This window comes from Myotis brandtii, unplaced genomic scaffold (assembly GCF_000412655.1).
Source record: "Myotis brandtii unplaced genomic scaffold, ASM41265v1 scaffold197, whole genome shotgun sequence".
Taxonomy (NCBI): Eukaryota; Metazoa; Chordata; class Mammalia; order Chiroptera; family Vespertilionidae; genus Myotis; species Myotis brandtii.
In genome coordinates, this window is record NW_005357346.1 from 1,361,143 (window position 1) to 1,378,494 (window position 17,352).

The 17,352-nt window shown below is 36.9% G+C and overlaps 1 protein-coding gene and 1 long non-coding RNA gene across 9 annotated transcripts in view; both read right to left on the bottom strand.

Moving 5' to 3' along the window:
• LOC106725915 overlaps positions 1 to 5,750 on the bottom strand; it is a 78,654-nt gene extending 72,904 nt beyond the window's left edge. The window contains exon 1 of the long non-coding RNA XR_001361921.1: positions 5,365 to 5,750. This is a non-coding gene — a long non-coding RNA (uncharacterized LOC106725915). The remainder of the gene's footprint in view (positions 1 to 5,364) is intronic.
• Positions 5,751 to 6,143: 393 nt separating this feature from the next.
• Positions 6,144 to 17,352, bottom strand: part of RPS6KC1 (ribosomal protein S6 kinase, 52kDa, polypeptide 1) — a 130,822-nt gene continuing 119,613 nt past the window's right edge. For 7 of the 8 annotated variants that reach the window (XM_005865157.2, XM_005865156.2, XM_014538776.1 and 4 more), the window contains 3 exons: positions 13,864 to 13,946; positions 12,734 to 12,829; positions 6,144 to 7,088 (listed from right to left, as the gene is read on the bottom strand). In XM_005865157.2, the coding sequence (XP_005865219.1) occupies positions 6,978 to 7,088; positions 12,734 to 12,829; positions 13,864 to 13,946 (290 nt within the window). In that variant the 3' untranslated portion in view covers positions 6,144 to 6,977. The remainder of the gene's footprint in view (positions 7,089 to 12,733; positions 12,830 to 13,863; positions 13,947 to 17,352) is intronic. The other variant, XM_014538773.1, reaches the window with a different exon arrangement.

Below are 17,352 nucleotides of genomic sequence, written 5' to 3' on the forward strand. Positions count from 1 at the left end.
CCCAAAAAAAAATGTGGGGGGGGGGGGGGGGGGGGGGGGAGTCCTTATGTTTAAAAATACGAATCTAACTTCAAGGTTTTGCCCCAATACAGGAAGCTTTCCTGCAGCTCCTCAGATCTCTCCTTTGTGTGCTCACCATACCCTATTTGTTCCTTATAACACAACACTCTGCCCTACTTATTATTTATGCTTTCTTTCCCCTGGGTTTTCTAAGGTCCTTGGAGGCAGGCACCATGTCTTTTGTTCAGTGACCGGAGAAGCACATAGGTGGGAGGGGAGTAGATAAATGGAAGATGAAGAGAGGAAGAAGAAGAAATGAGAAAACAGTAGGAGAGCGTGGTGAGGGGGAAAGTTCAGTTTTAAAGTTTTCTTAGTCATTCAGAAAGTTTTTGGCTGAAAACAGATCCTCCAAATATCTAACATTTTCTTTCCAGAACAATCCCAAGACACTGAGTAGCTGTACAATACTTCTTTTGTTTTGCCAACACTACACCTCCCTTTCTTCTTGTTTCCTACCTATGTTGCTACTGAGTCAAATAAATCAGGGCACATCACCTTGTGGTCATTATTTTGACACTGAAACTGGCTCAGATCCCTTTAAATCTATCCAATCTCCTTTTATATTGATAGGTGGGGGGTTGGTCAAACTTCTACCTTGTGGATTAGCTTTAGGAGGAATTTGATTAACATTCCTCAAAGAGTTACCTTTCTGATATAAATTCTTAAGATCCACAAAAGCAGAATGCCAGCAACTCTAAGTATAACCAAAACCTGGTTCCTTTGTCATTCTTCTTACCACATTCAGTAAGAGGTATTTCTGCCCAAATAAATCAGCAGCTCTTCACAGACACTCATGGCCTCTTCCTTTGCCAACAGCTGTCTTCACCAAGGAGGTAGAGATAGAACTGACTCTAGATAAGCTTGTCACTTAATCTTTCCAAAAAGACAGCATCTGATTTCCTGGGATAGTTGAAATAGTTTCAATTTCTGCCTAACTCTTCCTGGAGGAAGAACAAAGATTTGCACTACCAAAAAAGTTAAGAAACATATTTCACTCATATGTGGGATATAAAACTGAAATAAACAAATGAACAAGACAAACAAATGAAATGGTAGTCACCAGAGGGAGAGGGGTATAGTAAAGGGTAAAAGGGGTCAAATATATGGTGCCAAATATTTTACTTTGGATGGTGAACACACAATGCAATATACAAATGATATAGAATTGTTCACTTGAAACCTATATCATTTTATTAACCAACTAGTGGCCCAGTGCACAAATTTGTGCACACTGAAAAGAAATTAATTAGAATACTTTAATATCGCTATTCACCCTTTCTCTATAATAGAAGTATCAACCAAATTCACAATCACAATGACAGATCGAAGCACATGCGTGATTGGCGCCAGCGAGAGCATTATATGTATCACACATGAGCGAGTCAACTTAGCCTTTTATATATATATATATAGAATAGACTTGCTTAATTAGACCTTCTTTCTGATTTAGCTAAACTTTTTCCAGCCCAGTGAAGCACCCCAACTTCTCTTTCAGATAATTGTCAGCAACACAGCAGTAAATATCAACACGAAGCAGATTATTATTGTAGATCACACAGGGAGAACAAAGGGTAAAATATTTAACTGCAGCAGTGTTTGACTATATTCTGCACAGTGAGAAAACCTGAAGTCATTTTCAAGGTCCATCATTTCTTCTTTTCAGTCAGGTAAAGTTTCTAAGCTTTCTAAATCTCCATTTTCTGGCTAATGAAAACAAAATAGGATTCCACTGAGTCTCCTATCTACCTACTCCAGGACTTCTGTGAGGATCAAATGAGATGAGGCATGGGAAAACGCTTCACAAACATTTGGTTAAAGTGTAAAATATTTGCACCTGGCTATAAAGCAAGTCGTGTTCCTGGGCTGAAGAAATTCCAAGGAGGCTAGTTGCTAGGGAGAGGAAGCCAGGTGTTGCTATGTGACGTCATTACCCAGTGCCCACAGCAACTGCTTCAGGGCTGGGCTGGGCTGTGGGCCGCATTTTGCACCATGGGGTCTTGGCAGTGTTGGCTGTGATTTGGTGGGCTATCGCTCTGGGTGGTGGCGGGGTCTGTGTCCCACTTGGGGGAATCCAAGTGTTGCTTTGTGAGCACCAGGTCTGCGGTGCTGTTTCTCTGTAAATGGCCAGTGCGAATCATGGTAGCTCCTGCGTTGAGTGTCTGACCCCTGCTGGTCAATGCATGTCATGGAAACCGGTTGAACGGGAAGAGGGACACTTAGCATATTAGCCTTTTATATATATAGATGTCACTCCAATAAATGTGATCATTTTTTTAAAAACCCAGCTCAACAAAGAAGACACCTGGGCCAACACACCTGACAAGTGCATTACCCTGGACCACCTTACTCAACTTTCGTTATTACACCTTCACACATTTTCTCTGCCTCAATTTTCCCCTGTAATGAGATCCCTGAATCAAGCAAAGAAATCAGGTGATAGGAACAAAAAATGCACAGCTATACTAACTATGCATCACCATTATCGTAAATCTTCCCCAACAGGAAGCTTATGCTCTGGTTTCCTGTTTGCTGTCCTTGAGAGAGTAAGCGATGCCAAGTCACAGAAACCCATAGTACTTTGCTTCCCATTTCCTTACAGCTATTCTATTTACAACTTTATTTTGAAATAGCTGACTTCACAGCTTTTGCCATTTAGTAACCCTTCAACATAAGGATCTAATATGAAATCCTTAAAATGAACTGAGTAGACATCAAATCCTCAAAAGTCCAAATTACCTAGACTGGTAGAGGTTAATGTTCTGCATTAAATACAAACAGAAAGTATCAATTTTGTACTCTGATTATGCCTGCCAAAGAACTGAGTCAAATAAACACATAAAATATGATAGATGAGGGCAATAGGGTAGGAATACCATCACGGTTATTGAGAAAGGTCTAAGAAATGGGCAAAGGTAGGTGTGTCCTAACCTCCTTTCACCTCCACATACTTCTATCTGGACCTTCAACTCTCCTTTTCCAGTGCAGAGTTGACTTAGAAATAACCTTTTACTATTTCATTCTATTTATAATTTTTATAGCCACATAACCACTAAGGGCTGTGCTACTGAGTGGGTATATGGCAGCAACCCAAGTATCTGGGATTACTAGAAAAATAATTATAAGGACACAGTTAAGTATCAATTTAAGATTTTCATTAACCTTGTCTTTCTACAATGTTGGTTTATCAAATTAGTTCACTCTGAAAAACAGAAAATCCATCATGTTTGTGGAGCTTGGAATTCACCTTCCTTTTCGTTCTATAGGTAAGGAACAGGTCTGGAATACTGTTATTTGATTAAGGTTAAAGTCTAGTTCAGCGGTTCTCAACCTGTGGGTCGCGACCCCTTTGGCGGTCGAACGACCCTTTCACAGGAGTCACCTAAGACCATCCTGCATATCAGATATTTACATAACGATTCATAACAGTAGCAAAATTACAGTTATGAAGTAGCAACAAAAATAATTTTATGGTTGGGGGTCACAACATGAGGAACTGTTTTAAACGGCCAGAAGGTTGAGAATCACTGGTCTAATTAGTCTATTCCACAATCCTCAAAAAAGAACCTGAAATACCAGGCTTTGTTACCCAGAGCATTTAGATACGCCAGAGGTTAAATCAACTACTTCGAAGAAGTAAAATGACCCACCTTAAGCCTTGGCCTTTGCTATAAAGTAATTCCTAGGTGAGTCCAACAAAGATGCTACAAGGGGCTCCTTGAGAGGCAAAGAGCCTTTCAACACTATAGTCAGATTTTTTTGTTTGGATTCATAAATTATGGGCAAGTGACTTCAACCAGGGCACCCTATGTGTGGGGTCCTAATATAGTGTTACTGGTCATAGCATGAATATTATTTATAAATTTTATACTCTTCAGTACAAGCATTATTTGAAAGAAAAACTCAAACTTGGTTCACAATTAATCTGAAATAAAATAGGGTAGGAAAAGCTGGAGGGTCAAAACACAACAGGAATTGTAGCTGTTTAAAAATTTTAAAAGGCAGGTTTAAATAGATTACCGAGAGCTCAGTTATAACAAGTTGAAAAGATCTGTCTCAAAAAGTATTAACTTGTGTCATAGTTAAAACAAATTGCTAAAATGATGGCATTCTTTTTTAATCTTAGAGAGCTTAACTTACCCAGCTATGAAATAGAAATGGTAGATTTTCCTATCATAATCTTAAGATAGGTGACAATATACCATATTATTTGGCAAGCTGTTAGAAAAAGCTCTCTTATAAAGAGTATAGTAAAATAATAGTAAATAACATTGGTAATTTCACATAAAAATATAAAATCAAATAAAAGCATGGACTCAAACTGATGTTTGTACATCATTGTTCATAATGACACTGTTCACAATAGTTAAAAAGTAGAAACACCTAAATGTCCATTGCCAGGTAAATGGTTAAACAAAATGTGGTTTATACATACAATGAATATTATTCTGCCTCAAAAAGGAATGAAATTTTGATATACACTATCTCACGGATGAACCTTGAAAATATTATTCTCAGAAAAACAAATATTGTAAGATTCTGCTTATATGAGAGACCTAGAAGAGTCCAGTTCATAGAGGGAGAAAGTAGAATGATGGTTACCAAGGGCTTCGAGAGGGGAAATGGGAAGCTATTGTTTAATGGGTATAAAGTTTCAGTTTGGGATGATTAAAAAGTTCTGAGATGCATAGTGGTGATGGTTGAATAAATATGTGAGTGTACTTAATGCCACTAAATTGTATACTTAAAAGTGGTTAACGGTATGTATACCATACCACAATAAAAAAAATATAACAAATGAGAAATACTAAGTGGCAAGTTCTTTTATGATCTTGGCCCATATGACACATGCTCAAAAAAATACAACAACAAAAAAGGAGTATCGGCCACAGCCTTAGAAATATTAGTATTTCTAATATACACCATCAAACAAAAACAGACTTGGGTTCATCAACCCAAAGCCATTTATCTTGTGTGTTCATTACTAAAATAATTAATGTTCATCATTAAATCAGATTATGAATACTGCATTTACATTAAGCACACGTTCCAACCAACCAGAGAGAAAGACAGAAATTGAAGCAGTGGAATTGTGTCAACACACTGACACAGCAACCATCTGTTGACATTACTGTCCTCTGAATCCAAGGGACCAAAATCATGTGGTAGGGCTGGGAGCTTCACCTTAGTTGTGAAGTCCTACTTTCATGTCATAGGGCACTTCTGGAAGGAAGCTCTGTAATGGCCAGCTCTAAGTACTTGCAGATTTCCTACTAGTCCTACCAGGAAGTCATTCTTGTGTCTCACCTGCATGAGTTCCTGTTATGAGGCCAGGGGGCTGGTGAGTTGAAATCCAGTTCCAGGGAGTGATGTCATCTTGATTGAGCTATGATCCTGGTGACCTGTTCCCCATCCTGGTGTTGTTGCAGCCCTTCAGCTGGGGTTCAGGTTATAAGGGGACCAAAAAGGAAAAGGGGGGAGTAGGATAAGAGAAGAAGGAAAAATGCTTGCACATTTCCTTTGTTTCACACTAAAGCATTTTCTGCTTCCATTGAATTTGATGGGAGGACCTGGCCAATGGCAGGTGGCAGATGCTCTTGGAATAGGGGTGGGCTCTCACACATATCTCAAAAATACAAAGGATTAAAACATACAGAAAGCTTTCATTATTTCTGGTAACTGCTAACTTGGGAATAGTGACTTATTCTCTTTTCTTTGAATAAAGTTTTAAAAAAAACATGCATTAACACTTTTAAAACATTTGTAAGTTGTAAATAATGCATAACCACAGGACCTATCTTAGCAACATAAAGAAAAAATACAAATGGTTGGAGATGTTCAAATACTCAGATTCTTTCTACACAATGTCAAGTAGATTAGGAGGTCAAATCTGGAAATCCTGCCACTATAAGTAATGAAATAGGATTGCCATTCAATTCCATTTAGAGGAGGTCCTTTGGTTCTTAGTATACCGAGTCAAAAACTAAAATGAAGTCAAGCATAAGACAGAGAAATTGCTAACTTTTCAATATGAATGGAAGAGAAGCCTTTCTTTAAAAAAAAAATGCAATTAAATGAAAGACAGATTTAATTTTTTACCACATTTATTTCACATCATGATTTCTTAGTCCTTATTAAGTTGATACAATTTGGGGACATAAATACTCCCTCTCCCCTTTTTTGTTGCATATGTATTAGTAGGGGTAGGAAGAACAGAGTATTACAGAATAGGCCAGGGAAGAGGAAAGATAGTGTCAAAGAGAAGAGAGTGTTTATATGAACCCTTCCATAAGCAGTACCAACCAACCATGTACAAAGTTGACCCCATGAAGTGTTTTCTTTCCATGTGGACTTCTGAAAGCATGAAACAATTTGGGATCATATTCAACATATATTAATTATACAGCATCGTGGTGCAAGTTTCCTATCAGACATGATGAGTATATTCTTCTTTCTCTCACTTTTTAATCTCCACAGATGTCATTATTCATGAAGCACTTTTTATATATTATTCAACAAATATTAATTTGATCATATAAACCAATCTTGGTTAGCAGAAAGCGTGGTTAGCTGCCATGTAAAGGTCCTCCTTTCAAGTAACACTTGATTGTACACTTGGAGTTTCATACCAGAGGAAGTTCTTGATGGGCATTCCTTTCAGTTGGGTTTACGACTCATCTGCAACACTAAGTGTAGTTTAAAAAAGATCACACCTTCATTAAAGGTTTGTACAGCTTCTTGCAATGTACCGATATCTTGTCCATGTGGTAACTGTAAGGAATTGTTCTCTTTTAGGCTTTTTATCCTCCATTTCCTCTCAATGCTTTGGTGCTTGCAAAGAAACCGAGGCTGCGCTGCCTCTGTGCTGGGGATGCCTACCCAGAGAAGGTCCGAATGCATGCAAATAACCTGCATTATGTTCATCTCATCAGTTCTGCCCAATCCACAGGAGTAAAAAATGGGTGCGATTTGATATCTTCAACACCAGCAACTCCAGCACCAAGACGCTCCACAGGATTGAACTGTAAGAGCTAAGAAAGAGGATTTAGTGACTAACAGGAATCCAATGAGCAAATTAAAGGAAAGCAAAATATATGAAAGGGAGGTACTTGTAAATTCAACCCCAGCAACAAATGAACATAATAGCCAATTGACTATCTTTTCTTGAAAGGGAGCTGTGTCTAACATCACTCTAGTGGTGGCTCTTCAACTGATTTGAAACATGACCTTGAGTGGCTCACTTTGTTTCTCTCATCCTCATATAGTTATACTTGTGAATTTCCAATTCCAAAAGTACAGTGTGACATTAATTTGATATTGCACCAAATTCTGAGAGGTCCGTTACTCCTTTCATGATTTGAAAGGTTGGGCGGCACAGTAAGTCTTTCAACCCCTAGTGGATTATACGTGTACTGGGTCTAAACTTTACCTAAAGTCTGAATTGGCCAATTCGTATTCCAAAATTGTTTTCCTTGGAATAGCTGACTCACATAGAATAATTTGCTCCAATGAGTAAAACGTATTTTGACTTATTCAGTATTAGAATTTATGTGTAAGTTAATAATATTATATGCAACAGAATTGTTGAGTGTGGGAAAATACAAGCAGTCATATACAATTATTGTAGACCATAGGCATGCTGGAAGAATGTGTTTTGAGACATTCACACATCCTCAAATTTTTGTTTCAACAGCTTTACCAAGGAATAATTTATATAGTATAAAATTCACCTATTGTATATGTACAATTCAATGATTCTTAGTAAAGTTAGAGTTGTGAAACCATTACTACTATTCAGCTTTAGAACACTTTGATCAACCTAAAAAGTTTCTTCATGCTGTTTACAGATAATCCTCACTTCTATCCCCAGCCCTAGGCAACCACTGATCTGTGTTCTGTCTGTAAACTCAGCCTTTGTGGATATTTCATGTAAATGGAATCATAAAATACGTTGTCTTTTGCAGCTGCTTTCTTTCACTTTGCATAATATTTTTGAGAGTCATCCATGTTATAACAGGTATCAACAATCCATTCCCTTTATTTCTGAACAGTATTCCACTGTTGGCTGTAACACATTTTGTTAATCTAGTCATCAGGTTAATGGACGTGTGACTTTCCAGGTTGAGACCAATGAATACAATTGCTGTTAACATTTGTGTATATGTCTCCTTGTGGACTTTCATTTCTCTTACGGGCATTCCTAGACGTGCAATCCCAGAGTCATGTGGTAAGTTCATGTTTAGCTTTTACTGCCAAACTTTTCTAAAGTAATTATACCATTTTATATTCCCACCAGTTTCTCTACATCCTTACCAATACTTCCTAGCATCTATCATTTTTAGTATAGCCCTTCTAGTGGGTATTAGTGGTATCTTATTATAGTTTTAATTTGTATTCCCTAATGACTAGTGATGGTGAGTATTTTTCATGTCCTTATTAGCATTTCATATAGCTTCCTTGGTAAATCTTCGTCCATGTTTATATTGAGTTGTCTGCTTGTTGAGTTTTTAAGAGTTCTCTATACATTCTGAATACAAGTCCACTAACAGTTATATGATTTGCAAATATTTTCTCCCAGTCTGTGGCTTGTCTCTTCCTTTTCTTACTAATGTCTTCAAGTATAAAGGTTTTTTATTTTAATGAAGCCCACGTTATCTATTTTTCTTGTTATCATGTCTAATAACTCTTTTCCTAATCCAAGGTTATGAAGGTTTTCCAGTTTTCTTCTACAATTTTTATAGTTTGCGCTCCCATAGGTCTATGAGCTATTTTGAGTTAATTTTTACATATGATATGAAGGGTCTTAGTTCATTTTGGTTTTACATGTGAATATTTTATTTTCCCAGCACCGTTTGTTGAAAAGACCTTTTCAGCATCAAATTATCTTGGCATCTTTAGTGAAAATCAATTGACAATCATGTATGGGTTTATTTCTGAACTCTCAATTTCATTCCATTGATTTATATGCCTGTCTTTGCTCTAATAACACAATAAGTAAGTAATTACTGTGGCTTTATACTAACTGGAAATCAGGTAGTATGAGTTCTCCAACTCTGTTCTCTTTAAGATTATTTTGCAGCTTTGCACAGTGGCAGTATCGTAGCCAATGAGGTTTATCCAAGGCACGATTATTGCTAATTGAAAACTTAAAAGATTATTTAGGATAGTCTAGGTCCCTTGCCTTTTCATGTACATTTTTGAATCAGCTAAAGGTTTCCTAATTTTGCTGATCTTTTCAATGAACCAACTTGTAAATACCTTGATTTTTCTCTTATTTTTCTCTTTTCTATTTCATTGATTTCTGCTTCCTTTTTTCTGCTTGCTTTAGGTGTACTTTTATAGTTTCTGCTTCTTAAGGTGCAAGGTAAGATTTTTACTTGAGATCTTCTTTTCTGACATAGGTGTTTAAAGCCATAAAGTTTCCTCAAAACCTATTTTAGCTGCATCCTATAAATTTTTATATATTGTACATTTGTATTTGCTTTTAGTTCATTAAGAACATTTTCCAGCTTCTCTTGGGATTTTTTCCTTTGACTCATAGGTTATATGAGTCATAGGTGTGTTGTTTAATTTCCAAATATTTTTTTAAATGTTTTTATTGATTTCAGAGAGAAAGAGAGAGGGAGAGATAGAAACATCAATGATGAGAGAGAATCACTGATAGGCTGACTCCTGCACGGTCCACACTGGGGACCGAGCCCGAAACCGTGCATGTGCCCTGACTGGGAAACAAACCATGACCTCCTGGTTCATAGGTCAATGCTCAACCACTGAGCCACACCAGCCCAGCATAAAATATCAAATATTGGTAAAAATTAACTATGACTATCACATATTTTTTACTATTTCAGGAAAATGTAAATTCTTCCTTCTTTGTTACAATTGGCTTGTCCACCCTCATTCTTTCTAAAGCATGACCTCATTATGAAATTCCAATAGAGGTTCATATTTTCATTTTACTGAAGTCAATTTACTTAGTTCATGGATTCTTCTATAAATTTGCAAGTATAAATCTATAGGCAAAAGTATAATTGTTTTACTCATGACTATCCTGTTTATTCTGCCATTTTAAATACTATACCAGGCCACAAGAGAGATCGTGCAAAGATTCCATTGCTTAAGCGAATATGTCAACCAGTGGCAAATCCAAGATAATCTTTCAACTGACAAAGCAACTGTGTCATAGTTAACCAAACGTACACTAAAGTACAAACATACATGCTCTGAGGGTTCGTAAAATATAACTATCTTCTTAAAAAACTGCATTTACTATGTTTACTTTAGTACCAATGCCTTGACTAAGATGACTGAACCATGGATTTTATGAAAGCTAGGAAGAAAGCAAGAAGGTGACAGACCAAAGAGGGGAAATCTCCCCAAAGCAGAATAATTGTTTCCAAATAAATCATTTTGTGGGGTTTTTTTGAAATGGCCTCTATGACCTGTGAGGTAGTGGAAGAGGAAAGTCAAAGTGACAAATGGCTAATCATGCCAAGAGACCCCTCTTCCCTTTCCTGATGATGTTTCCCGACCTGAGTGGTAGTTTCCTTAGGCAGGCAATGACAGAATGCTGATTTACGATATAAGCGGTAAGTATCCGAGTTTGGGGATTTAACATACCTTCAGCCTAGACTCCTTTACAACTCCTTTATAATTTCTAATAAAAATGGGAGCAACAGACCTTTATAAATTAATGCGGGGAATTCTATTCTAGATGTTATACAGGGTGAGGCAAAAGTAGGTTTATAGTTAAGAGTAGGTAAAACAGTTTATTCTTGTATTATTTAGTTATTAATTATTGCATTATTTTCCATAGAACTGTAAACCTACTTTTGCCCCACACTGTATAATAATGACTATTTCTTTAAGGAAGAGAAACAAAAATTGGCAGTTGCTAGCCTTCTTTAAATTATTTACCAAAAAAAACCCTCATTTTAAATTTACCTTTTTGTGCCACAACAAATAAGATGAAATCAAGTGAGTGTCCTTTTCCCATTGAAATTAAATGTTTTATATATCTTTGCATTAACTCTTACTAGTAGTTCTTTTGCAAAATGCTTAGGGTATTCTCATCTCAGTATTTCCAACCTGATTATGTTGCTTTATATTTTCAGGATCTTCATGAAGTACATTTCTGATTCTTTCACTCTTCTGTACAAAAATCTCCTGTTTTTTTCTAAATTAAATATTATCACTCTACCAGGTGATACTGATAATAGAACCCCATGAGAGAATCCCAACTTATTTTTCCACACTCATCACTATATTCATCCCTCCACTTTAGATAAACCAAATTGAGTCTTTCAGACTTTTTTCTTTATTTATTCCACCTAGCTACTTCTTCCACATCCCACCTTGTCATGCTGAAAACCTAAGGCTCCACAAAAATAACACCCACCACACAAAATTTTCCTAATACTACCACTGTATCAACAATAACCCCTCTGTATTTTCACTTGCCAAAGTATTCTTTCAACCTATTTGGCAGCCTTTATCACATCCACCTGCGATACAGTTTTTTATGTCTTACCTTTACAGCTTAGAGCACTATGCCTTGCCTACATTTGTTGAATGAAACCAAAGTCACTCTTCAAGAGGATACTAGGTATTTCTCTTCTTAATATGTTATATTAGCCCTCCCTTCCCTTTTAAAAAAGTTCATTTTCCCTGATTAAAAAAAATAATTCATGTTTCATTAAACAAAAACTTTAGTTCTTATGTTTTTCAAATAGCCTTTCCCTTTGTGTTTTTCATAAAAGTGTACAGATCCCAGGCCTGACAGTTATTGCTGATTTGCTGTGAGCCTATCATACCACAACACTGACAACCCTCAGTGTACTCACAAAATCCGTTATTCAAAACTAGAGGAGCATTTTAAATGTAGGGAATCAATTTAAGAAGCTCACCAGAGTTTCAAGCCTCCCTCTGGAATACTAAACTTGAATTATCAACTATCTCTTTCTTCAAAGCCACCAAGAAATGCACTGACACCAATGCCCAAGTTCCATCAATGGATGAAGCTAACTAAGAATGATCTAACTGGGCAAGATTTTCTAACACCACATCTCCCCTATGCAACCTGAGGAGCCCATTTCTAAGTTTATAAATATGAATTAAAGATCGAAAATAGCTATTCATAAATAGTTACAAAATGTAATAGCAAAAATAGAGCAGCTCCAGACAAGCTAAACGCAATTCTTAAAAAGGTACACCTATATAAATATATAGAACTAGAGGCCCAGTGCACGAAATTCATGCATGGGTAGGGTCCCTAGTTGCTGCTGGCTGCTGGCCGCTGGCCAGGGCCTTCTTTCATTCCACACCGCCCCCTGGTGGTCAGCGCACATCACAGTGAGCAATCAAACTCCCAGTCGGTCGAACTCCTGAGGGGACACTTTGCATATTAGGCTTATATATAATAGATAGATAGATAGATAAACAGATAGATAAATTGACTAAATATTAGCCTAGATTTTTAAGAGAAAAAAATTTAATACCAATAAGCTCACCAATACTTAGATAATAGCATAAACCTGAAGACACACAGTATTAGTTCTGAATTTGCAATCAGTAATGGGTCTTTCTTGTCCAAAATTAATTTCTTTAAGGTTTTGGAGCTGCAGGCTCTGCTAATTTGCATGTTTGACACACTTGGCCAATAGGTCAATTAAATTACCTGTTGAATGAGTGAGCGAGCCTCTTCAGAGACACATTCTGGCATGTTCAAAGTAGTATGAGTAGTTATTCCTGCTGGATGGCACTCAACCAGAGTCTGAAACAATCAATCAGGTACACTTCTTACCCAGAATTTATGGACAGTGAGTGCAGAGAACTCAGCAATAGTCTTAACTGGAGGTGTAGTAATCAGCAGTGCCACCTAAGCAGTTTAAGACGAGGGCTCTAAGCCTATAGAACTTCTAACTGGAATGAAGGCAATCAGATAAATCACATCATAAGCTTATGCTTCTAGCCCTTTTACCTTAGTTATAAAGTGGCTCATAAGTAGAAGAGCTTATATTTATACATAAAAACTAAAAAGGGACTTCAGATAACTCTAAAAAATTTTAATGTATTAAAAACCTTCAAAATTAATAATATATATATGTACATATATGTATATGTGGCACATTATGGTTTAAATGTATGTATAGGTGGTTTGTAAATTCCACAACTATCTTGGGAATTCTATATTATCTACATATTTAAGGTAAAGGACTACTTATAAAACTGACTGTTCCTCTGTTTTCTTCCCAGGAGGCAATCTGCACAGTACTCTATTAAAGTCTACTAACCTCAAATATCTTACTTAAAAGTTATTGATCAGAGAGAGCATAAATTCTGTCCTAAAGCTAGAACAGATAGGAAAAAATTATAGTATTGAGAAAAAAGAGGTTACCATTTATATCTACATTAATTTTCTTTAAAATGAGAATTCCCTCCTGATTTCAGACAAAATGTTTAAAACATCTAAAGAATTCTAATACATCCTGATATGAACCTTACAGATTTAACTCTATTTAAAAGGGAATCATAGAAAATAAAGAGAAAAAGTGTTTAGTCTTATACCAGTCTCTTTCTGTGTACTGACACTGTGACATACAGAGTTTTACCATCGATTTATTCAGTGTAATACAACTCTATTTTTTTTATCTGAAATCTTGATAAATTTACTGCACATATATATCTCAAAGTTTTTTTTTTTACCTAGTCTCTGATCTAAAAATTACAGGCAAAGGCTAAATGGTCTCAATTTGAAATCAAGGTAGCATCTGGGTAAACTTATTAAGCGTCCAGGTCACTGCTTACCTTGCCAGTGAGAAGTTCAAAGAGGACAGCACCCAAACTCCACCAATCACAGGCTTCAGTTTCTTCAGTGATTGCTCCAACCTCTAAACACACCAAAAAAGGTTGATATTAAAATTCCAAAGGTCAATTAAACTTTCAAAATTAACATGTATTAGCAAGGTGACCTTTTTAATGCTGAGAGAGCAAATACTAAATACTACTGGGCTTTCAAAATCCCTGAAAGTTACTTATCCCTTTGATCACCTACTGTGGTTGCATTTTTTTTTTTTTTGACGCAGTCATATATTAAATGGAGACATTTTTTCTTTAGTTGATAGAGGGACACCTTCAAGATACTATACTTAAAAGTTACATGAATATACTGTATCAGCATTTTGCTTAATTTTTCAAATTTGAGAAAGTGTAGCCAACTCTACCTAAGAGGTCATATTTTGATTTAAAAACAAAGACTCTACTTTCAGAAGGAACTGCAAAAATCATTTAAAGCAGTATTAATTATCCTTGTACAGAATAGAAACCAGAGAGGTGACACGCCTTGTCCAATGTCACATAGTAAATCAGTAACAGAACTAAGACCTAGTTCATAGTATCATCCTTCTCCTATATAATTGTTTTCAACTAAAGGAGGAGCATGTGCAATGCAGATTTACCCACTTTGTTATTACAAGTACAGAGAGATATGTTGTTTTAAGCCACAACTGAAACTATTGGCTAAGATAAGAGATTTTAGAGTGTCTACAAATTACAATTTTATCTGTGTTAATCCCTCTCTCATCAGCACAAGTTCCTTAAATGTAATAGGAATTCTCAGGTGTCATCTTTCAGGTTTCTCCACAAGTCTGCAAAAACTCCTCATTTCACCATTTCTGAGGCTTTTAGCCCTTAAGTCATGTTTGATGTATTTTTACCCTTTCCTAATGACATTCAATTAGTTGCAAAGCCAAACACACACACACACACACACACACACACACACATATCTGTATATATATAGGCACATCCTTATGATAGAATACTACTACATAAGTATAGGGAGCAGCTCTAGAGTTAAGCCTCGGATTGACCTGTGACAGAGCCACAAACAAGTCCCAGCTTAGAGGGCAGAGCCCTCTTAGCATAATTAAGCTTGACCTTATGGCCACCCCCTAGATCCTTCCTGGGTAGCTAATGGGTTGTTGGAGGTGCTGTAAGTAGGCACATCCTTATGATAGAATACTACTACATAAGTATAGGGAGCAGCTCTAGAGTTAAGCCTCGGATTGACCTGTGACAGAGCCACAAACAAGTCCCAGCTTAGAGGGCAGAGCCCTCTTAGCATAATTAAGCTTGACCTTATGGCCACCCCCTAGATCCTTCCTGGGTAGCTAATGGGTTGTTGGAGGTGCTGTAAGTGCTGCCAAAACAAGTGAAACTCAGAAGAACATTGTAACTATGTTGACCACTACCTTGTTTTTCTCTGACTATAAAATAAAGCCTCAGCTTGCTGGATGGATACTTCCCTGTGGCCTCATCCAGGCACAGGAGATCCACCGAGCCCCAGCTATATTCTCTTTGTCTGTCTTTTCTTTAATCTTTCACTGCCCCTCCTCAGGCTCACTGAACCCTTGACTGTGCTGACACGGCACACATAAGCATTTAAAATGATATATTTGTGCAAAGTTTAAGTATATAAGTCAACGTCTGGATATAGTAAATTTTTAAAAAACAATAGAGTTCTAATTTTAAAATTATGTTGTTTTTTTTAAAGATTGGTGAAAAAATATGACAAAATGTTTTACTGGTTTACCTCTGTGGCAGTGAGAGTTTTACTTTCATTCCATGCTTGTTAGCCTACATGAATATCCAAGTGGTACAATTTTATTTTATTTTTTAAAATATATTTTTATTGATTTCAGAGAGGAAAGGAGAGGGAGGGAGAGAGAGAGAGAGAGAAATATCAATGATGATAGAGAATCATTGATCAGCTGCCTCCTGCACGCCCCTACTGGCGATTGAGCCCACAACCCCGGCATGTGCCCTGACCAGGAATTGAACTGATCTCCTGGTTCATGAGTCCACACTCAACCACTGAGCAACACTAGCCAGGCCAAGTGGTACAATTTTAAATGTATAACCAGATGACATGAAAACATTCAGACTTGTTGGAGCAGGGACAACAAAGCTATATGTAGGTCAATCCTGCCCGAGACTCTGCTGGCTACATGGTTTCCCCCACAATTTGAATGTTGTTACATATTTCAGAGCAATAGACTAGGAATCAGAAGCCCTGGACTGAGAGCTTTGAGGAATTCACTTGATCTCATTCATAATATGAAGGTTAGATCTGAGGGTCTCTATGTTAAATTTAGCTCTACATTCTATAGTTTGGACACTCAAGGATTTCCTAAAATAGTGATTTTCTTTAAGAAAAATTCACTGGGGCTCTCATTCATAGTGCTTATAGTATCCCTCCAAGATTCAAATACACTGCCCCACACCCATTCCCAAGCCTCCCATTGCACAGTTCCTTCCAGTTTAAGCAGTCAATGCATCCTCTTCCTATTCAAAATTCTGAAATGGCTTCTCATTGACCATTAAATAACATTCACATGTCTAAACAGGCATGTATACAATCAGGCCTCCACAATGAGGTCTCACCCTATCAGAGTCATTCAACCAGCATAGATAAACAGCACAAACTAGACACTACGCTAGGCACTAGGCACTATCCCTCCACAGAATTCCATGTGCTGGCCACATGCTAAATAATGTGAAACTAAAATCACTTTTCCCAATGGCATATTTTGTGGCTTTGTCTTTTAGTGTTTTTGCTCAAGAATTTACATCATTCCATTTTCTTTAATCGTATAGCAAGTAGTACATATCTCTTAGTTTTATAATAAATGATATCTGTTCACTAGTCAAGATCCAAAATCATTGGTCAGTCATCTATTTTGAATATGCTACCAATAAGTCTCACGTTCTGTGTTGCTGTGCTCACAGTAGGCACACAGTGCAATAATGATCATTGCGACACTAAAATAGCAGTTAACATTTATTGACTACTTACTATATGTAAGGAACTATGTCTAATATTTTGCATGCATCATTTAACATTTCCAAGCAACTTTATGGAAACCTTATTTGGGTAGGGTGGCTTTGGAGACTATAGTAACTGGGTGCCCTGGGAAAAGAGAACATCTGACCCAATCAGAAGTGAAAATTAATAAGATGGTTTTATAGGGTCTAACATGCCCTGAAAAGCTCTAGACTAAAGCCATACGCCAACTCTGCTCAGAAAGGTTTCCTGTTAGGATTGAGCAGAGGGTCATTGAGATAAGGCTCCATAATGTATCAATGGCTAGCAATTTATAAAGCCCCTTTTAAATTCAGCCAAAGGTCCAAGTGCCATTACCAGTGCAGCCTAGACCATCAAAAGGGCTATGTTATGCTAGTTTCGAATATCACTGCTGGGATTAGGAAGGGTCCCGGGGTGAGAGGGTGGGAATG